This window comes from Acipenser ruthenus, chromosome 5 (assembly GCF_902713425.1).
Source record: "Acipenser ruthenus chromosome 5, fAciRut3.2 maternal haplotype, whole genome shotgun sequence".
Lineage (NCBI taxonomy): Eukaryota > Metazoa > Chordata > Actinopteri > Acipenseriformes > Acipenseridae > Acipenser > Acipenser ruthenus.
The window spans coordinates 29127105-29150409 of NC_081193.1; the positions used below are offsets into that span (position 1 = coordinate 29127105).

At 36.9% G+C, this 23305-nt stretch overlaps 1 protein-coding gene across 30 annotated transcripts in view; it reads left to right on the top strand.

Annotated features, from left to right (window-relative positions):
* The window catches only part of LOC117402333 (dystonin-like), a 205066-nt gene that overhangs the window by 132569 nt on the left and 49192 nt on the right, over window positions 1-23305 (top strand). For all 30 annotated transcript variants that reach the window (XM_059023930.1, XM_059023934.1, XM_059023932.1 and 27 more), the window contains 17 exons: window positions 442-594; window positions 1198-1431; window positions 2592-2873; window positions 3392-3937; window positions 7050-7226; window positions 8072-8195; window positions 8737-8945; window positions 10306-10623; window positions 11510-11676; window positions 11878-12034; window positions 14931-15057; window positions 15863-15913; window positions 17017-17252; window positions 18506-18635; window positions 19372-19571; window positions 20071-20566; window positions 21199-22667. In XM_059023930.1, the coding sequence (XP_058879913.1) occupies window positions 442-594; window positions 1198-1431; window positions 2592-2873; window positions 3392-3937; window positions 7050-7226; window positions 8072-8195; window positions 8737-8945; window positions 10306-10623; window positions 11510-11676; window positions 11878-12034; window positions 14931-15057; window positions 15863-15913; window positions 17017-17252; window positions 18506-18635; window positions 19372-19571; window positions 20071-20566; window positions 21199-22667 (5076 nt within the window). The remainder of the gene's footprint in view (window positions 1-441; window positions 595-1197; window positions 1432-2591; window positions 2874-3391; window positions 3938-7049; window positions 7227-8071; window positions 8196-8736; window positions 8946-10305; window positions 10624-11509; window positions 11677-11877; window positions 12035-14930; window positions 15058-15862; window positions 15914-17016; window positions 17253-18505; window positions 18636-19371; window positions 19572-20070; window positions 20567-21198; window positions 22668-23305) is intronic.

Below are 23305 nucleotides of genomic sequence, written 5' to 3' on the forward strand. Positions count from 1 at the left end.
GCTGTATTTCACAATAAACTTCATGAATGCTGTGTTTCTGAATAAACCTGCATGATTCTGTTTTTAACAAAATACTGCATTCATAGTTGTGCTTTTTGTTGATAAAATAATATTACAAAACTGACATGTTTGTTCTGGTCACCTTTACTTCTTTCAGGCATCAAGACCCATCATGTTTGAATGCTAACTGCACTGGACCACCAAAGCAAAACACTTCTTCAATTTGCATGACTCTGGCTGTTTAATAACACTGATGTTACTGTCCCACTAACAAAGTTGTGAGAATGTTACGGATTTCCTTAAAGTTTTTTATTCTCATTCAAACTGAGTTCAGTTGCTATCATGTTTACAGCATACCTCTGAAAAAATGTAGGTTTTGAATGAATTAATGAATGTGGAAAAAAATGAGTTTGGAGTTAAAAGATATTATTCTCATTCTAGAATGTTGCAGAAAAGCAAAAGGAATACACAGAAAAACTGCAAGAGTTGTGTCATCACTTGACGCAGACAGAGAACAGGCTTATTGGTCACCAGCAAACTACCATTAGTGGAGATAGTCTGGGTGACCTACAGCAGTTTCAGACAGAGCATCAGGTAAGAACGGTTGGAAATGTGAAAGTGTGTCGTATAAAGAAAAATAAAAGCAACCAACCAAAACTGTTATAAGCAGCGTCCGTGCCTGGTAGTTAAAGTGAACACTTCATTTCAAACACCAGTAGTTACTGTTTAAGTATCTTCACATTTTACAGCTATAAAAAGAATAGCAATTTTAATCCATTATATGTGGCGCATTGCAGTAGCTCCTCTTAAAAACAGAATAACATAACTACTTTAAAACAACCATTACCCATAAATACAGAATGCCATTTAAAGAAAACAGTAGCTTGCAGCAATGCTTGGTAGTAAATACTGCTAGGGAGGCCTGTCTGTTTAAAACAACCTCAAACTTCATCCCGCACCATTGACAACCTGACAACAGATGTCATAGGCAGCTCTGGTTTGAGGTGCTGAAGTGCTGCCATCTAAGCAGGGTAAAAATCATATTGACACCCAGACAGTTCTGTGCTAGTGGTCTGGCTGATTGAAGCTAGTGGAGCTCCCATATCAGATATAACCCATATATGTGTTACAGTCTGAATGCAACAGTTCTTTGTGCAACTATTATTATTAACACATATTTGTTTCTCTTTTGTTAAGGCCTTGCAAAGAGATGTACAGGCTGGAGACAGTGCCTTAACAGAGGTAGTGAGATGTACTAAGAAGTTCTTGGAAGAGAACAGAGGCAAGCTGCAGCCAGAGCAAATAGCCATGATTGAGAACAAACTGGAGGAAGCGAACAGCAAATCAAAACTGATCAATCAGCGTGCCGAGGAGTCAAGGAAGGACCTGGACAAGGCGATGACAACAGCTATCAAGCAAGAAACTGAAAAGGTTAGAAAACCTTACAAATCTATCAACTTCCTAGTTAGACTTTCTGTGTCTTACACTGGCTTTGTGTCACCAATTTGTAATAGCACATGGCTATTCTGTAACCTTGTATTCACACCTAGACAAAACTGCAGACGCTAGTGTAGCATAGGAAAGATAATTATGCTCAAAACAGCAGCAAACCAGCAGACTTATCTTATATGCTAATATGTATATCTATGCCCATTTTATTATTGTTGTTAAGCTATAACTGTTAAATGAATTGTTCTTTATGTAAAGTCTGTGAAGAGGTAATAAAAAAACGATCCCTTTTCACTCCACAATATGGCACTACAGTTACATGCTACATAGTGTCCCTTAAAGGGTATTTAAGGACCTTTATATTTTATTGTGTTACATGTTCCCATGTGTTGCTACAACTGTTTAAGTAAGGTGTGTGTATTGTTGTATTTTTTTTTTATTTTTTAACATTTTGACCACTTTTTTAAACTTCTAAATTGCATTCCTCTTCCTCCAAGATGCTTCCCATGGATCTGCTGGACCTCTCAGAACTACAATTCCCATCATCCTCCTGCTCACATATGTAACTGAGATGGATTTACCAATGAGCAGAGGATGTTGTGAAATGTAGTTCTGAGAAATACATGCTAGACCAATATAATAGAAACAGAGCACTGCAATTTAAAAGTGAAAAAAGTAGTCAAGCTGTGGAGTAGTGGTTAGGGCTCTGGACTCTGGACCAGAGGGTTGTGGGTTCAATCCCCAGTGGGGGACACTGCTGTTGTACCCTTGAGCAAGGTACTTTACCTAGATTGCTCCAGTAAAAACCCAACTGTATAAATGGGTAATTGTATGTAAAAATAATGTGATATCTGTATAATGTGAAATAATGTATAATGTGATATCTTGTAACAATTGTAAGTCGCCCTGGATAAGGGCGTCTGCTAAGAAATAAATAATAATATACACACCTTACTTAAAAGGTTGTAGCAACACATGGGAACATGTAACACAATAAAATAAAAAAGGTCCTTATATACCCTTTAAGACCCTCAGACTAGAAGGCCCCACAGTGTACATTTAACAGTCAGTCCACTATGCCTTCTGTGCTAACTACTGCACAAATACTGTAGAAACTAACAGTAGTTGTTTTTGTCCCATAGGTGGCAGCAGTGAAGCAGCTGGAAGAGAGCAAGAACAAAATTGAAGGACTGTTGGGCTGGTTGTCTAACGTAGGAAAAGAAAAGGACATGGAAGGAAATGTAGAACAGCAGGTGGCCAAACAGAATGGGAACCTTCCCCTGGAAAGCACAGACACGTTGATGATTGTAGAGGAGGATGAAGCAAATGGAAACCTGCAGCAGGTCCAGACAGGCACAGTTGTGGATGGAAAAGGGAAAGCCACAGAAGAATTAGATTTAAACAAGGAGTATGATAAAGTCAAGGTACAGACAATGTACTGTTTGTGTCGTTTGTTATACTCATCTTTAATGTTTCATTTTACATTGTAACCTCTGGATGAAATACCATCTTTGAAACTAATGATGTTCTACTGGTCTGGAAAAAGGTTAACTCCCAAAACATAAAACATAAAAATCCCAAGTATATGACTATAGTACTTGTTAGTTATCTAGTATTCATATACATATTAAGATGCAAGGTGAAACAGCACAACATTGGTGCACAACTGTGCATTACTTTCACTGCAATATCGTCATTTAAGCCATCAAATACAGTATGTCCCACCTATTTGGATCCTAGAAAAAACATATTTGAAGTTTCTGATGGCCAGTGATTGTACTGAAAGTGTACAGCAATCTGTCCTAAGCCTTAAGACTGTTAATAAAAAGTAAAAGAAAGGGACATTAAAGCTGTGACCTCAATGGCCCAAGCCTCTTAAGCAATTGACCATACATTTAGGAAAAATAACCATGCTTAAAATGTATTTTCATTAATTAAACAGGCTCATCATCAGGAAATCTTGTCCCAGCAACCAGACTTTATCATTGCTACTCAGTCTGCCCAGGCTCTGCTTGAGAAACAGGGCCACATGCTTTCTCCAGAAGAGAAGGAAAAGCTGCAGAGAAACATCCAAGAGCTGAAGGATTGCTACGAAACCACTTTGACCAAAACGGAGCACAAAATGAAGCAGATCCATTCGGTACAAGAAGAACTTCAGAAATTCAAAACCGATTGTAGCGAATTTGAAAACTGGCTGCAGCAATCTGAGGGTGAGATCACAGACCTAAAGACAGGAGCACCCGACCTTAGTGTTCTGAATGGTAAGCTTCAAAGGCAGAGAAGCTTTTCGGAAGATGTGATCTCTCACAAAGGAGATCTGAGGTTCATCACTATCTCTGGACAAAGGGTGTTGGATGCGGCCAAATCATGCAGCAAAGCAGATACTAGCAAGGACTCTGAACTGGACATAGATACATCTGGAGTCTGTACTGTAGTGCAAGACAAACTGGACTCTGCAGCAAATCGCTACAAAACTCTTCACTCCCAGGTAATTCTCCAATGTTACCGGTCTATTTGTTGCCCAGGTAAAATGTGTTGAAAACATGTTATACCATATTGTAGTTTATATTGACATCTGATACTGAAGTCAAATTTAGTACTTTAATATCCAATTTAAACATAAACACATAGTTTCACAGACCATGACTGGACCAACTAATGTTCTTGGACCAACTAATGTTATTTTTGGTAAAGTAGTCCAAGACTAGTGCTAATCAGGGTCTGTGAAACCAGCCAGAAAAGTTTCCATTTCAACAACACAATAGGAGGTTACCCTATTACTGAGATACATCAATACTTTAAACACCCAATTCTAGTGGTCATTTTACAGTTGTATTAGCGATACACAAACTCTCTAATTTTCAGTCAACATGACTAGGATTGTTATCAGTCATACACGTTATTTGGGTAGAGTTGTCAGATCTTGACTAACACTGTTGACACAGTTGTAATTTTTTTTCAAATTATTTAACTGTATATTTTCCAAAATTATCGACACATTGTTGACACAGTTTATGCCGGCAGTAATACAGGAGATTCAACTCCAGTAATTTATAGGTCGAGTTAATTCCAGCTTGGAACGTGCCTGGGCCATTTGCTTTGGGTGTCCAAATTGAAACCAGTGGATATGCAACAACTCTGATCGGCTAAAAAAAGTAGCTGTGGAAACCTACAACCTGAAGCAAGATCTGTATGGAGCTACTAGGGTTAATTTTGGGGGTTTTAGAACATAAAATTCAGTATGTATGCCATTAACATTTTTGAACACTAGATGGCAGCATACTGTTAAAATAACTTGGTCTGTTTCTGTTTAGTAGGGAACCATGGGAACACACACACACACACACACACACATATTATAGTTATGGTTCCAATGTTCTTTCCATTATAAGCCCCTATTTTGTGCAGCTCCAAACGTGGGGTTAAGTTCAATCAGTCTGCCTGCCATTTTTGATTTCAGGTTGGATTGGTAGAATCACTTACATTTTGTAGATAATATAGCAAACGTGGTTCTAGGTAACTATTCTATGGTTTCATTCACAAGTTGTAAAAATAAAACAAATTGAGGCAGACCTTATTTAAGCGATCATCAGCAACAGATCACCTGACGGCATTTTGAATTAACTTTATGAACACAACAAACAGCTTGATTACCAAAAACATTAATAAAAAAATAGCCTAACATACTAAAATTTATCTGGCTGCACAAATATGCACTTAAACCCTATTTAAAAAAAAAAAAAAATGTCAGTAGAATATTTAAATTAAATCTGGTGCTTTATGAAGTTGCTATTTACACCGCAACTGGAAGTAGACTACAGGGTCCACTTGGATTAAACCGAAAGAACCTGAACGACCACGGATGTTTTCTGAGAAAACCGCATTACTCATGGAATACTGAGGTAAACGCTTAGCAGCACAAACTAGTTCTTCATAAATCAGGATAAAAACTATTTATTTTTTATTTTTTAACAGATCCATATATTTATAGCACTCCTTTGGGTTCAAATGCTTAAATAACATTTAAGTGTAACACATTTTAGTGTAACATTTGCACTAATATTTATACTATAGGCTACATTAATGTCTCATGTTCATGATACTGTATACGCGGTATGCTGTATAGAGTATTATATATGTTTCACTAATAGATGATAACTAGCATGTTTTTGCAGTTAGAACATTTTGCATACAAAAACAAAGCTGGTCTCATTACTGGATTGCTGTAGTGTATAATAAAGTCATGTGCATAGGGACAGATTTTCTCATAAAGACATAATAAGCCAGTTGACACATGATCTCGCATTTTTATGTCCCTGACCCTGGGTGAAAATGTGTTGGGATGCAGTATTTTACTTAGATCTCTTAGAACAGTCCTGTTTCACCTGCATTATACCAGGCTGGTTGTCTTTTTTTGTGTGGTCTCCACTTCATGGGTTGCTATACAACATATTTCCTTCTACATGTGTAGGACTTTAGAAATTGATACTGTAGTAGATTCAAGTAAAAAAAAAATATATATGGAAATTCAGTAACAAAACTTTGTTAAAATAACGTTAAGGTTGCAGTTCAAAATCACAAAAGTCGGGAAATGGGACGTTAAGACACGGAACCTTAACTCGCCCCTATTATGCCTATGCGTCACATCAGATATAATGTCATACATGACATCAGTAATGACATCAGCAATGATCAATCACATGACAAATGCTCCACCAAGACTGCCCAGAAGGACATTACCTGGGTGTGTTTGTTGGTCTGCAGAATATTATGCCGTCTGCTGTTCTTAGGAACATATGACAATAACGAGACAAAACAGCAGGGTTTGGTCCTCATTCTCCATGGCACTGGAGAATGAGGACCAAAAATATATATATATATTTTTACTGAGTGAAATACATATTGAAATGCATTCTGGAAAGCAATGGTCTTCGATAAATGTGGCAATGCCATATTGCAGTTCAGTATTTGCATAGTGGCAAGTGTGCCTAGTTTTGCATTGGAAGTAACAGCAGTAATTATACAACACCTATATCACGTCTATAGACAATAGTGCAAAGAGTGACCCGAGTGACAGTGAGTGCAATGAAAGTGTCTTGTTCTGTCTGTGATTGTGTCTACGTTGGCAGAGTGATTTTCATACGAAGCATGATAGCTACAGTCCAGCACAGACTAATTGTTTCCTAGTGTAATGTTCTTATGGGAAATCTTAGAAGAGCATTTGTCCTGTGATTAGATATGCCAACATTCATGTCATAGCTGATGTCATTACTGATGTCATGCAACCTTAACGTTATTTTAACAAAGTTTTTGTTAGTGAATCAAACCACTTATATCTGTGTAGGGCTACATCTAAAACTCTCTATTGAAAAATGATTTTGAGGGTCAAATTAGGAGATCCTAGTTAGTTTATCTGCTATGTAAATTAAGTGGTAGTTTGGGATCCATGATGAGAGACAGTCATTATAGTTTTTATTTGCTTTATTTGATGGCATTTTTTGTTTGAATGCTTTCTTAAATGTTAATTTACATTTCTTTTGTTTAGAATCACTGTATATCCACCGGTTATGATATTACAATACCCTTTTTTAATATTTCAGTGTAACCAGCTGGGAAACAACCTAAAAGATGTGGTAGAGAAATACAAACAGTATGAAGATGCGTCAACTGGCCTTGGATCATGGTTAGCAAAGTCCGAAGAAGTTGCGAGAAAACAGCTGGCAGAACCTGTTGCTGCTGATCCAAAAAATCTTCAAAAGCAGCTTGAGGAAACCAAGGCAAGCAATATCATTTACACATAATTAATTCAATCAGTTTCAATAAAGTACAATGGGAAAACTCTGGCTTGTTATATTGTTTAAGGGTGCCCAGATCTGATGTAGGTAATTCAAAATGTAAAGAATTTGGATTAGAAACCATGTAAGTTTAAAAGCAAGCTTATTTGAGTAGACTTAATCAGTCAGAGATTGGCTTGTCCTTGAAAAAAATGTAGCTGTTTCCTAAGTTTTACACACTGCGTCTAAATATTTGAACAACAATGCCTTAAATAGCAAAATGGTGCTTTAATTATTTTGGCTACATCAGTGTTTGGCAATAAACTGACTTTCACACTGTTTTATTGGCTATTTGGCTTGATTGGCATAAAATGGTTATTACCTGTAAATAAATTATTTCCCTAAAATAAAGCCATGATCTACCTTTAATCAAATTAAGGAAAGTATGTTACTGGACTGTGTCTTCCCCTATATTTCACTGCATAGTTACTTAACTGAGAGCATGTGAAACATAATAGGCATGACGTTGTACAGAAAGAAACACAAATTAGTTATTGGCAGTGATGTAGCAATTTTTCTATCAAACAAAAGACTAACAAGGGTATTTTTAAAGCAATTACTCCAGTCTTTGATTAACTCCTATTTTTTACAGGAGAAAAACCCCTGCTTGTTTTGCAAAATTAGAACCAAATAACTATATCTTATAATGCAATTTATGTGAAGTTAATTAAAGACTTGGGTAAATCCTTTGAAAATGCAGACCACAATATGTAATATAAACGTTTAGAAGAAAAACAATCAAGATGTGAATATGCCTAGGATGTTAAAATAATGGCGTTTACCTGCAGGCTCTTCAGGGACAGATGTCAGGGCGTCAAGGTGCTGTGGAGAAGTTGCGGAAAACAGCTGATGCTCTCACTGCCACAGAGGGGGACTTGTTGACAAATCAAGATACAATCCAAGAAACAGTGGGTACGTTCTAAGAAACAGATTTTGTCATTTTCTTGTTCTTTCTTTTTTTAAAACAATGGCATTTGTTTTTTGTGACTAATTATCTGATGACAGTCCTGATTAGTGTAATTGTTTTTCACTTTAAGTGTTTTCCATGTACAATATATGCATGTTAATATGAAACTGGTAATAAAATAAAAAAAAAAAAAGTTTTGGTAATAGTAATAATAACATGGTACAGAAATTACCTTTCTAAATACAGAAGTGAGATTGCATGCATTATATCGTTGTTCGCTGTGGAAAGCACCTACTACACTGTACTTTTTAGGTACTGTATAGCAGGTTATATATACGGACTACCTTTTTTTTAGGCTCTTTGCTTGTGAGATCATGCGAATATAAATATGTCTTGTAGAAGTCAAGTGGTATGCATTTAAATCATGGTTATGCGCATTAACTTTAAATTTCTGGGTCAAATGGGCTAGTAAAGATCCCAACTGGTTTAAAATATACAGATAAATTAAAGAAATGCATACAACATCATTCTGTAATCCTTTTCCAGATGATATCGTAGAAAGGTATGATAACCTTTCCAAGGCGGTGAGTGATCGTAATGAGAAGCTGCAGATCACCTTGACACGGTCTCTGAGTGTGCAGGATGGGTTGGATGAAATGTTGACCTGGATGGAAGGTGTTGAGAAGAGCCTTGGAGAAAAAGATCAAGTGCCTCTGAACTCGACTGCTATCCAAGACATACTCAGTAAAAAGGCTGTGAGTAGATGTTTTGTTCTAGCAAAAAGAATGTTGCTTGCTTCATTGGTATGCTAATGTCTCACTTTCACCAAAATGTACGAGGGGGGTTGCGTCAGTGACTGAGATCAAGAGTTGAAGCAGCCTAGACAGAAGTCTAAAATGTGTTGCTGATCACATGTCAGATTTATAAATCCATAGAACATTCTCAAGTGGCTATAAATGTGCATGTACTTGTGATACAATTGCAGGACCTTTCAGTATTTCATTACCCTGGGATAAGGATGAAAAACTGGCCTGCAAATTTCAAGGCTGTAGAATTTATTTGATGTCAGTGTAAGCACCACATAAGCGAGTTGTCATATTTTATAAACTTACAACTTAAACACTATAGTGTCATGTACTGCCAGTTCATATTAAACACAGTTATTTTTATGGCCATTATTATGAACCACCCTCCAAATCAAGACCAAACATAAAGTAACCAGTTTACCATGCAGTAAGCCCGTTACTGCGTGATTTGAACACCTGCTATATTCACTAACCAGCGGCAAATGACTGCACACGAAATGAATCGAGTCATTTACACACAATTAATAATGGCAATCCATGGAAATGTATTCAAATTGTCTCCCCTAATACCATGAGGGAGGGACTTGATATAAAAACCATATTTACTTAAAGGTGCTAACTTTCCTAGTGTTTCAGCACGTGTTAAGTTTACCGCTTATTGAAACCAGGCAGTGTCTGTCTAAATCACAATATAAATAGAGCAGACCACAAGTAGTGCTGTGTGGGAAACACGATAAACACGTATATCTGCTTTCACGTACTGTATTTAATTTTTTCCAGGATAAACGATTGCCTGTGTAGGAATAGACAGTGCTGTATAAAATCCCACGATCTACTGTATTTTTCCATTATGTTGTTGTACTGCCAAAACGGTCAAGAGACAGTTGTGCTCTTTTGACACATCTGTAGCAAAATAAAACATTTAACATTTCACACCACTGATCTTCTACAGTACGCTCAGCCTCCTGCGTTGCTCAATACACAAAACCCTAGATTAAAAGTAACCTTATAAAACTGTATTTTTATTTTTAAACACATTTTAATTTTATTACATGTAAATACTGTTCAGAAACATCAAGCGTTCACGTATAGAGATCCTTCCTTTTTGCGCACATGGTATTTCAGGTAATTTACCACCATTTAGTGCATGAGGCCCTTAGTGTTTTTACTAAGAATGTGCTGTTGGAAATTTAAAGTAAACAGCATATTCCACATCTCCCAAGCACATGGATGGTCTGCGGCTAAGGATTGATATCAATATATATTCCAGCTCCTAACCCTTGGTTCCTTTGGTCTTTTCTTCTTTAAGGTATTAGAGCAAGACTTTTCAATTCGTCAGAGCAGTATCACTGCCATGAAAGAGAAGGTGAAAAAGTTCATTGAGACAGCAGACCCTTCCACTGCTTCGTCTCTGCAAGCAAAAATGGACACCCTCTCGAAATGCTTCACCGATTCCTGCAAGAAACACAAAGAGAAGGTCACCAAACTAGAGGAGCTGAAGGACAAAGTGGAGCTGTTTGAAAAGACCGCACAGAAAGTCCAGCAGTTTGTGGCCAAAAGATCTCAGGCCCTATCTGAGACGGATGGGCCTGGAAAGAATGTCAATGAACTTTCACAGTTAATACAGGTATGACTTTTTTTGATTGATTGTTTGATTGATATTTTTATTTATTTATACTGTTAAATATGATGGGCTAGGGAATTGTATTACTTATGGGTTATATAGGGGTGACTAAAGGATGTAATTTAAAAGAAAAAAAAACTCACATAAGCTTACAATTCCCATATTTGCAATAAACACTGTTTATAACTGATCAATGAATTAAGGTTTCTACTCAGATTTCAAAACCATCTTGAAATGTAATGTATGGCACAGTTGTTCATTTTCATCCCCAGGAAAATAAAACCAGTTGAGTTTTGACAGTATTTTGATGGCTTAAAAGCGATGCTTGCTGAGATCATTGAGGTTTATGTATAATCAGGCTTTAAAATAGAACAAATAAACTGCTTTTTATCATACTTTATTTATTGATTTTATAAAAAAAAGACTTATTGTATGACCGCCCTGATTAGAATTATGCTGCTGTGCAGTTGTAGTATTATTATTATTATTATTATTATTATTATTATTATTATTATTATTATTATTATTATTATTATTATTATTTATTTCTTAGCAGACGCCCTTATCCAGGGCGACTTACAGTCATAAACAAAAATACATTTCAAGTATTATAAGTATTACAAAAATACATTTCGTAGTAGTTATAATTGAAACATTTTTCATCTAGACTGTGTATAATGAAATATATAGAAGGATTTGTTTGCAGAGTTATACTTCTATTACAAGTACAGTTCTGATATGATAGTGGTCTAACTGCATGCCATATAATCCAGAATTACTGTCAATTAACTTTCTGCAAGGCTTTATACTTTAGGCCCTGTTTGCCTTATCTTAATTTTTGCATAGCATACTAGTGTTACAATGTTATCTATTGTCTGTAATGTGGCAGGACACAAATGCTGAGTTATCAGACTATGCCAAGGATGTCGAACTTCTACGGAATCTGTCTAAGGAACTGGCAGAGGCTAGCCCTGAGGGAAGCAATGTCCGCATTCTTGAAAAAGTGGACAATCTTTCAAAGAAATTCAAAGAGTTTGAGGACACATTTAAGGAGAAGTAAGTATGCAAGTATATTGCATTATAACACCATTTATGAACCATACAGCACTGGCAATGTACTGTAAACTGTGTTACTACCATAGTACATAAACCAGGCCCCTTTGAACTAGGTGATATAGCATACAAAGTACAATGAATCACTGGCCATCTTTGTTGTATACTTAAGGGACTGAGTCAAAGTTATTTTTTAACTTGCAGAGAAGAAGAAGTTTCTTCTTGTCAAGGGCAGTTGGCCGAATTCAAGTGTGCCGTTGAGTCTTTCAGAAAATGGCTAGATGAGTCGACAGAGAAGATCCCTGTTGTGAAACCAGCTTGTAGTGTGGAAGACCATCAGAAACATCTACTGAAAGCGAAGGTCAGAGGAGTACAGTATTCTTTGGGGATTCCTGCTAATGATGAGTCTTTCCTTTAAGATGTTTATTGTGTAGGATGTGATGTGATGTGGCTGCTATGAAAAACATTTCTGAATGAAACTCTTCTTTGTTTAATTTACCCCTTTGCTCCTTCAGTTGTTCTGGATTTTTACATGGTGAACTCAGACCCAATTTCCACCTCCTACAGTCTTATACAGAATCAGAATCTGTGAACAGGCTTATAACTGAAACCTCAAGCCTTTGAGGCCTTGCTCAGCTGTGGGGGAATTGCTATTTCCCAAAAATGAAAGTTCCACAGTTGTAGATTTGTGCAGAAGTTCCACAGCAAGTCAACATAGATTTTGGGTGGCAGCCTTGAGCTCCTCATGCATGGCATACCAGATTGTCACTGTTATGAAACAGGTGGTAAGGTGGTGAGATGGTGGCTAAGTGTTCCGCGGTATATCGATACCTACGGTATATCATGATACCAAAATCCTACGATACCTAATAAAAATATGGCAGTATCACGATTTTTCAATACTGTGTTTTTTTTTAGCTTTTAAAACAAAACTCTGTAATTGTGTGCTTTTGCAATTTTATGCAACATTATGAACTAAGCTTACTCATTTTACGCTTAGTGGAAGTGACCAACTACCCTACGCGAATGCCGGAGAAAGAAGCTTGGTGTGGAACTATTTTGGATTTCAGCCAGATGACAACGGCAATCTGGTTGAAGGCGGACAGCCAAAATGTCGAAAGTGTTTTAAAAAAGTGAAAAACAAGGGAGGAAACACTACCAGTTTATTGAAACATCTTTCAGATCGCCACCCCGATCTCTGCCGAAGTTTAATTTTTTTATTTTACTGTAGTTTCTTCAGTTCTTTTAGTTTAATTTTAAATACGTGAATCCCCAGTGAGTATTACTTATAAAAAAGGCACAGCAAAGATAACAAATAAAACAGGAATGCGCTAGAAGCTGATCAAAAGGGAGTTCATTGATGCTTGTTTATTTCATCATTACAGTGCATTTGCTAGAAGCTGCAAAAATATGTTTTGCACACGTGTCATTAAAACGGTACCGCATGTAAAAATGTGAGCGATATTTTTATATTCTTTGGATTTTGTGGTAATCAGTATTTCATGTGTGTGTATTGTGATAGCTGGGAAACTCCTCTGTTTTGAATTGTATGCATGAGCGGTGGACAGACCAGGACGAATACAGACTTTGCTAGCATATCAGTTTCTCTACAGATAAAAGGATCAATGTGTTGCTTCACCTGCAGAGGAAAGCACAGGACTTTTAGAAGCTTCCGAGACGGCTGCAGGTTCAGCATGAAAGCAATAAAAAGCACTTACAGTTTATTATAGTAGCTAGAATGGTTGTCTTTTGTCTAATTTACTTTGTTTGCAAGATTTTTAACAACCAAACGAGCATGATGGGCCAAATGGCCTCCTCTCATTAGTAAAATGTCTTATGTTCTTATTTAAGGTGCACTGGGGCGTTGTTTTGACGGAGACATTTGGCTTGAATACGTTTAAACAGAATTATGTTCTAATAGAACATAAGAGGAAGGCATCTAAATTAGTAGCCTGTTTGTTTTAGAAATGTAACATTAAATATAATGCTTAACTTTGAATTTTTCACCATTGAATTGCGTATGTTAACAGCATTTTTCAGTACAATTAGAAGCAGTTCTTTGCCAGAAAGACTAATTTTATTTAATTATTTGGAAGGAGTTATTTTCAAAATATCTAACACTATAAAATTGTAAAATGAACGCATAGTGTTTAAAATTAAGGAATACAACATTTGTGTGTGTTCCCTAATGTAACACATTACTGTGTCCATTTAAAAAACATTTTTTTTTACAGTGTGCATGAATCAATCAGGCTAGTCTAGTTTAGCATTTATACTTTGTGTTTACTTGTTTTACTTTCTAAAAGATTTGAACAGTATAGATTCATGGAGGTATTATGTTGTATTTGACTTTTTAAGAACATAAGAAATGTTACAAACAAGAGGAGGTCAATTTGGCCCATTTGGTTGTTTGATCCAGGCAAGAACCTTATCAAGCCATTTCTTGAAGTACCTGTGTGAATCAGCTTCCACAACAGTACTTCATTTTTTCATTCCTTGCTCACATTTTTAAGGCACTTCTGGTACCCCTGTATGTAAAACATCTGGCCTAGTTATAAAGAGTCTGCTTCAAGGAAAGTACAGTATTTCTGTGTTATTTTATTATATATAATGATTAAGAGATTCCTTGTAATTGGAGTATTTGAAACTGTCCGAAACATCAGAGTTCTCTGTTTATATATAAGAACTAAAGAAAATGGTTATTAAGTATTGCGCTTTCTTATCAGTTTTATTTAAATTTTATAGTCGGTGGCAATGACCATTGAATACACTGGAACTTGTTTTTAGCAAGAATTCCACCATGCTATACCATTATTAACTGTATATTAGCCTCTTAGGCACTTTGTACTTGCAAAAAAAGGAATGTGCCAGCCATTTAACATTGTGTAAAAAATAATGTAATTGTATGTAAAAATAATGTGATATCTTGTAACAATTGTAAGTCGCCCTGGATAAGGGTGTCTGCTAAGAAATAAATGATAACAAATAATAAATAATAACATGTAATGGACATAAGATCCAAAATCGTGATAGTGTCAAATATCATGATACTGTGCATGGTATCGAATCGAGGCTCCCTAAATGAGGTATCGCAGAACACTACTAAGCATACTGGCCTCCCTGTCCTGGGATGTATAAAACACATTGTACTGTATATACTGTAACAACTACATATACTGCATTAACTGGCATTATTGTTTTACTGTGTAAAGCGTAAATGAGGATTACTTGGGTACAAATGTATATATGTTTTCTAGGCCTTATTGGAGGAATGGTTATCCAAGGCTTCTATGCTTCAAGAGATTAACAACAAAGGATCTGCACTTTGTAACTTAATAAGTGTCCTGACGTCCCCTGTGAAAACAAAGACAACAGTAAAATCAGGTACATCTGAATTTCAAGTGGACTAAGTCACCAATACATGTGAACACAGAAATCCCTTAAATGTGCTAAACTATCTTTAAATTGTCTCTTACCTTGTTTTTGGAAGAAGTCTGTGTGAAAACACAGTAAATACATTAAAACCGAGTAGGTGTGTTATAATGTCAGCTACCCTCAGGTAAATGCAAGTTTGGAAGCAAATAAATACTCTTCTGTTCTTTTCTTTGTACTGCTATGCTAATACTGTACAATATTTAACAGAATTGCATTTTTATATGATATCTGGCTCTGAATTATGAGCCAATAATAGAGCTTTCATATCAAATTATATAACCTTGTATATAGGTTGCATTCTAGTGGTACTGTGTACAGTGCAGTATAGTTACAATTAAGCATACTAGAAAGGGGACTTGTTTATTAATACAATTTGATGTGATATTTTAGATAGAAAATATGAAATTTACTTTGGCTCTGATACAATACAGTAAACTGATGATCAGTCCTGGAAAATAGCATGTGACTAGCAAACAGAAGAATATGCACTCTACTGAACCATATTCACAACTTTAACGCATTGGTTTTTAAATAATGTACTTTTTCTTTTTTCCTTTTTTTTATATAATAAAGTTCAATGTATACGAAACTGTTTTAGGCTATTGTTAAAGCTATCAACGGACTAGAACATTTGTTCTTTTTCTTTAATTAACTCATAAGTTAATGCTTTGAAAAAAGGCCCAATATCTCATATTCATGTTTTTGTGTGTGCGTGCGTGTGTGTAAGTATGCTAAACAATTCTCCTTATTTTAGGCACAGCAGTGGAAAATGATGCTGAAACTCATGCCTATCTAACCAACAAAGGTAACAAAAACAAATGCTAAATGTCTCTTTCTACAATACTGTGATGACAGAGGAAAAAAACAGAACATTGACTAAAGAGAAGTTTTTTTTTTTTTAATTTACATTTTTATAGCGCCTTTAACCAAGGCGCTTTACAAATTTAAACAAAATAATACAATCAAGAAAAATGGGTGGGGAGATGCAAATTAGTTGCTAATATGAAAGCAGAGAGCCAGAGACTAGGCAAGCAGGGTCATAACAGGAGATCAGGGGCCAGGAGTATTAGTAGGATGAGCTAGGGAGAAGAGATGAGTTTTGAGGGAGGAGCGAAAACTACATAGGGGCATATTTTGCGGATGTTGAATAAGTGGAAACGGCAGGTGCGTGTTATGGCCGAGATATGGTCAGAAAGGGAGAGGGTAGAGTCAAAGATGACGCTGAGGTTACGAGCAGAGAGGGATGGAATGAAGGACAAGGGAGAGAATGAGATGGTGGGGCAGGGTGGGGGAAAAGAGGGAGAGGAGAAGAAAAGAATTTCGGTTTTTGATGGGTTGATGAGGAGGTATCGGTGTGCCATCCAAGATTGGATAGCAACCAAGCAAGCTGATATACAGGTGGCAAGGTCGGGGGTAAAGGAGGGGAACGAAAAGAAAATCTGGGTGTCGTCAGCAAAGAAATGATGGGGGAAGTTAAATGAAAGAATAAGAGCTTCAAGGGGTGAGGTGTACAGGGAGAATAGCAAAGGTCCAAGGACAGAGCCCTGGGGGACACCGACAGTCAGAGGGGAGGGGAGGGGGGGTGGGGGGGGGAGTGAGGCTGTTGAAAGCAACAGCAGAGGTGCGTGAAGATAGGTATGACTGGAGCCAGCCAAGGGGTGCTTTGTTTTACTGGATTTGTCATTTTGCAGCATTATTAGAAATGTTCAGATGCTGATAGTTTAATAATAATACTGTTAAAATAAATGTTTAAGACTGTTACATTTTTGTTATGCATGCTATGAATATCCCTGTGGACACTGATATAGTGGAGTTGATATTCTACATGATGTGGATGTGATTTTTATAACATTGGCAGATGACATTTATTTATGTTACTGAAATACCTGTGTTTTTAATTGTTGGCAGAGCTGACAGTTGTCCAACAAAATATGTCATATGTCAACCATGGCTATGAAATTCTGGGGGTTCATCTAAAGGAGAACGTTGGTGAACTAGATGGTATGCTTGTCAAGCTGCGAGAAGTGCAGGATGAAGCAAACTCACTCATGCAGTGGTTTGATGATATAAATAAAACCACGTCGTCTTGGGATGCTGTACCCACTGAGGCTGAATCCATGAAAACACAGATGGAACAACAAAAGGTATGCAAGCAGTTGCATTTTGTTTTAGAACCACAGAGGTACAGTAATCCGTCGCGTATCCGAATGTGGTGGGACCAGAGTAAGGGCGGAGATGTAAAAAGTCTGATAAATTAATCATGTTTTAAATATCATTCTATACAGCTGTAACAATCACTATATTCACACAATTATTATTTTGAGATGCTTGTGACAAGGTAGCCATCTGCTGTGTGGATGCGTGCATTCACTGCTGAGTGACAGGCAGGAGATCGGAGGTTGAAGTTGATACGCCCCGCGTGCGAACTGTATTTATTTACATATCAGCACACTGAACAGCTCACATGACACTACCAGCAATGGTAGCGCACAGAGTACATACAACACAATGTACAAAAACTTTGGTAGACAATCTCTGAACTAATCTTCTCTGTTCAATAATAAACTAACGTTGCTGAAGAGCTTGATCATGGTGGATAAACGGTTAGGGCGGATTTGCAACAGGTGGATACTTGACGAATTACTGTATGTCACAAGAGTGTATTATTGCATATTGTTGATGTCAAGTCAATACTTTAAAATTGACGATACTGAGCCTCTTACACAATTTTGTTCTGACTCACCACGTTCATAATTTGTCAGTCCAAGGAATAGGAATAGAAAACAAGGGAATGTTTAATAACCAGTATACAGAAAGCTAATTAAACATGGGACCCACCAGCTCAAAGGTCCTTTTAACTTAAAAAGCTAACGTTTTCCAGACAAAAACAAAAAGAACATGTTTTATAGTAAAAAGCCTTTAATCACTTGCTAATGTTTCTTAAAATAAGTGTCCTTTAATTAAGACCTAGCATTTGTTTGGTAGTGTTATATTTATTTTCTTAAATGATACAAATCATGGCCTGCAGTGTATACAAATATTAATACATGTGGATTTAAGTTAAAACATTTTTGTGAAACCCAATTTTCTTCCATAATTACACACCACTTTCACTTATTTAAAGTAGCAAGTAGTATTTGCTGGGCTGTTTTTCTTCTTTCAGTAACAGTATCTGTGGTGAACTGTAAAGTACCAAGAATTGGTTATTAACGTGTCAGTGTGAAATAATATTACCACACTCTTAGTCCTGTTGTAATCTTAAAATAACTGAACTCCTCTGCTGTTGTTTTTTTTTTTGCTGCTCTGACTTTATTTCTGTTCACAGAGAAAAGTCTTCAATGAGTATTCAAAAGTAATTAGGCTTTTCTTGATTAAAGTCTCCTGTTCATTATTGCAGACGTTTGAAGCAGAGTTGAAACAAAAACAGGGCAAACTCAAGCAGTTGAAAGAAAAGCTGTTAGACCTGCTTGAGAAGCACCCAGACTCTCCCGAAGCTGCAAAATGGAAGCAGATGTTGAATCAGATAGGTATTGTGTTGTGTCTTCCCAGATCTTTTGGAAACTCACCTCTATTAATCAGATTCTTTTATAATAGAGGATTGTTACAGAAGGTTTTAAGGGATTACCAGCTCATAGAACCCATACAGTGTGATACAGAAATATCAGTGCTGAATCCAGTAATGTCAGTAATTTGTAAGATTACCTCTTTGAGGTATAGATTTCTGGGCTTTTTCAGATGTTTACCAGTCTAGCTAAACCCTGACTTTTTTACATGTCACTCTACATAGGTAAGAATGTAAATGTTCTCCATCAATCATTAAATGTAAATCTGTTCGAGTAGGCCTTGGTTTTGAGCTGCAGCTGTCCTGATTTTTTATTTTTTTAAGCAAATTAAAAAAATAAACACTGAAGGATACAAAAAATCATCTTGATTAAGAATTGTCCGTGTTTTTTTTGTTTGCTTTGTTTTCTTGATCTTAAAAATATTTTTACTCAAAGTATGCATTGGAAATTTACTAAGCTGCTGCTCCAGTATGACATTTGTTCCAACAAATTGTAAAATTTCCAAAACTACAGAAAAATGATAGTAACTGAGATGAGGTACAACCATCTTAAAAGCTTCCTCTTCTGAAACTTCATAGCTTTTATTCCATTTATTATAAGTTTTATTTATGAACAGTCTATAGAAGCAAAGTTCCACTGATCACAATTCCTGTAGTGTGTTCTGGTGACTGATGTGATCCCTTATTATATATCCATATAGATTCCACATGGAAAGACATAAACAGCTCAGTGGATGAGAGAAAGCAGAAGCTGGAGGAGTCATCCAAGAATCTTACCCAGTTCCAGACAGCTGAGGCTCAATTAAAACAATGGCTTGCAGAGAAGGAGCTAATGATGAGTGTGCTGGGCCCTCTCTCAATAGATCCAAATATGCTAAATGCACAAAAGCAACAAGTTCAGGTAAGGTTCATACTGCTTCAGATAGGCCTTATCTCCAACAAATCCATTGTCTGAGATAACAGTCCAATGTGTATTATAACAGGAAGAACGAATCACATTTTTGAAAGTTGTTTATATTGACAGTGGAACAACCAGCTAATGAATAAAATAGTCTTAATAGAGAGCTAGTCGTTGTCTCAAGTTTGTGTCACACTACAGGTGCCTGTGAGCTCAAGCAGAACCCTGCAGGCCAGTCTTTGTCTTCCAGAGGCTGGTACAGTAGCTCCCCGACATTCGCTTTTGAGTTCCTGGGGTGTAAAGAGGCTATTGGCTTTACAGTGGGATTGACGGACGTTTACTAACATTCAGTTCTCCTGAGCAGTTGTGGGGAATCACTGCAGTGAGGGAACATAATTGGACATTCTAAATTGAATAGAAATTGAAGAGGAGGGAGTCTGCTGTATTGAATATATCACCATTTTTTTTTTTTTTAATAGTGTCTCCTGTATTTCCTTTTAAGATTCTGCAAAATGAATTTGACACACGCAAGTCACAATACCATCAACTGAAGGAATCGGCACAGGGCATCTTGGAGAGACCAGGAGATCTTCCTCCATCGTGCAAGGTCTTGAAGGATCAACTGGCTGCTGTTGCAGAGAAATGGGAAAACCTGACAGGACGACTGAGCGACAGGTCAGAGCAAATCGACCAGGCTATCGTCAAAACAAACGAATTCCAGAACCTGCTAAAAAAGATTTCAGAAAATGTGGATGTCTTGAACAGTAAACTAAACAGCCAGTCTTCTCTGAGCACCCAGCCTGATGCTGTTAAACAACAGCTGGAAACGGCAAACGAAATCTGCACCAAGCTTGGGGAAGAAAAGAAGAACGTTGAGGAGGCTGAAGTTCTGTGCAAAGAGCTGTCCGCTTTAGTTTGTGAAGAATACCTGAAAACAGATCTTAGCAGACAGCTGGAAAGTGTCAAAAAGCCATTTAAAGACCTTGAAGAAAGAACAGGTTAGTTTGTTTCTCTTATTTGGCAGTCACAAGGTTTGGATAATCATTTTCCTCATTCCCTGACAGGTTTTTACACATCAGTGTCTTGTGCAGGCCAAATAAATTTAAATTCTTGTGTGTTCATTGTTGTAAATATACAGTTTAAATGTATTACAGATTGTTGATGTTTTTATTTATTTATTTATTTTTTACCATGATTAAAAATAAACATTTGTTTTGAAATAAACAAGGATATATATGATTGCTATATAAAAAACAATATGAAGAAACCTAGTTTGGAAAAAATGATTTTAATGAAATAGTTATTATTCCCAGGTACAGAATGACATTTGTGTTACAAGATGCTTAACACATCATAAGTAGAATAGAAGCTTCCTTATTAAAGTAGTAACCTGAATCGATGATTACCCTACAGTGGGGCATCTGGCTCTTTAAATATAAATATATTACACATTACAAATTACATATCTATGCTATTCATTGAAATGTTATTTCTAAAATTATCCCTTTTGAAATTAGATAATTCGGTAGGTGAATCAGATACAGGAAATGAAGGTACTTATTTTATAATTTCAGCAATATGTGCTAGTGTCAAATCCTAAAACAGTGTTTTATATGATTTGTTTATTTAGGAAACCGGATACAGCAGCTTAATTCTGCGTTCGCCAGCTCTCAGCAGTTCCATCAGATGTCCAAAGATTTCCATGGTTGGTTGGATGGAAAAAGGCAGGAGCACTCAATGTCACCCCTAATATCTGCTGAACTTGAAACTCTGCAACAGACTATCAAGGAACATGCTGAATTCCAGAAGTCTTTGAACGAGCAAAATGCAGCGTATGAAATAATAATAAAGGATGGAGAGACTCTGTTACAAAAGACACAAGGGGCTGAGAAGTCGGCTTTACAGAGCCAACTTGCCTTGCTTAAAGCCAATTGGGATGAACTAAAAAAACAGTCCTCAGAGCGGCAGGACAAGTTGCAAGGATGCCTTCAAAGAGCTCAGAAGTACAAACAACATGTCGAAAAACTGAGACCATGGATTGAAGAATGTGAAAATAAGGTAGCCAAAGTAAAGATTTGCATTGACCCGGCAGAAGTTGAGCGCTCCATCTCCGAGGTCAAAACATTACAGAAGGACCTAGACAAACATCGTGGAATGGTGGAGTTGTTAAATACTGCTGCCGACAGCTTGTTTGAAGTCTCGCAAGCTGACGAAGATTTAATCAGAGATGAGAAGGCTTCCTTCAACCAGAAGGTTGACAACATGACGGAGCAACTTCAGAACAAGAAGGATTCCTTGGAAGAGATCGCACAGCGCCTCAAGGAGTTTAATGAGTCCCATAAAGAAGCTAAAGAGCAGCTGTATGGTGCCAAACAGCAACTTGAGGCCCATGAGTCCCTGGGAGCTCAGGCTTACAGCAACAAACATCTAACCAACATGAAGGCACAGCAGAAAACACTTGAGACCCTAAAGACCCAGGTAGATTATCTGAAAAACCTTGCACAGGGACTGGTGGTTGATGCCCCAGATGCAGCAGGTGTATCTGACCTTCTATTACAGACAGACTCTCTTAACCAGGAGTACAATTCTGTAAACCAGCAGGTGGAAGAGAAGTGCTCATTTCTGGAAACCAAGCTCCAGGGAATCGGACAGTTCCAAAACAACATCAGGGAAATGTTCTCCCAGTTTGCAGATTTTGATGACGAGCTAGACAGCATGCAACCAGTGGCCCGTGACTTGGACACTTTGCAGTCACAGAAGGATGACATGAAGAGTTTTGTGAACAAACTTCAGGAGCTGATGGTCAACACAGTGAATGCCAACAAAAACTGCAAGAAGATGCTAGAGACAGAGGGGTCTCCAGATCTGCTGGGCTTGAAAAGGGACCTGGAAGCTTTAAACAAGCAGTGTAGTAAATTGATGGACAGAGCTAAAGGGAGAGAAGAACTAGTTGAAACCACTCTCATCCGTGTTGATGAATTATACAAAAAGATTGAGGAACTCTCTGAAAAACTTCAGGTAGCCAAAGAGCATGAGGAATCTCAAGGGCCAGTTGGAATGGAGACTGAGATTATTAATCAACAGCTAGATGTTTTCAAGGTAGGAATATGTCTGTTTTCTAAAACATTTATTTTCATTTAAAATAACTAAATTAATAGCAGTTCTTTTTTTTCACTGTGTAAAAGGTAATTCACTCACTGGTGTAGACTCATAAAGTATCATTATTTATACTGTTTAGAACGGATGTATTATAAATAGGCCCAGTGGTTAAAGAAAGGGGCTTGGTACCAGAAGGCTGCTGGTTCAATCCCAGCCACTGACTCACTATGTGTGACCCTGAGCACGTCACTTAACCTCTTTGTGCTCCGTCCTTTGGATGAGACGTAAAATTGAGGTCCTAGCGACTCTGCAGCAGCAGTTGTGATACATAGTTCATCCCCTTAGTCTCTGTAAGTCGCTTTGGATAAAAGCCTCTGCTAAATTACGAATTCATAATAATAATAATAATAATAATAATAATAATAATAATAATAATAATACCTGAGTGAGACTGTAAGGTGACACCACAGAAAGTGATATTGTACCAGGATGTAGAAGCATAACCTTTAAAAAAATATTGTGTGGTGTATAAAAAAATCAGCATATTCTGAAAAAGCTAATAAGCAACTTCAGTGCAGCGATTACAGGACCGGTGGTGGTTATGTTGACCATGCTAATAAAACATAAGAAAAAGTACT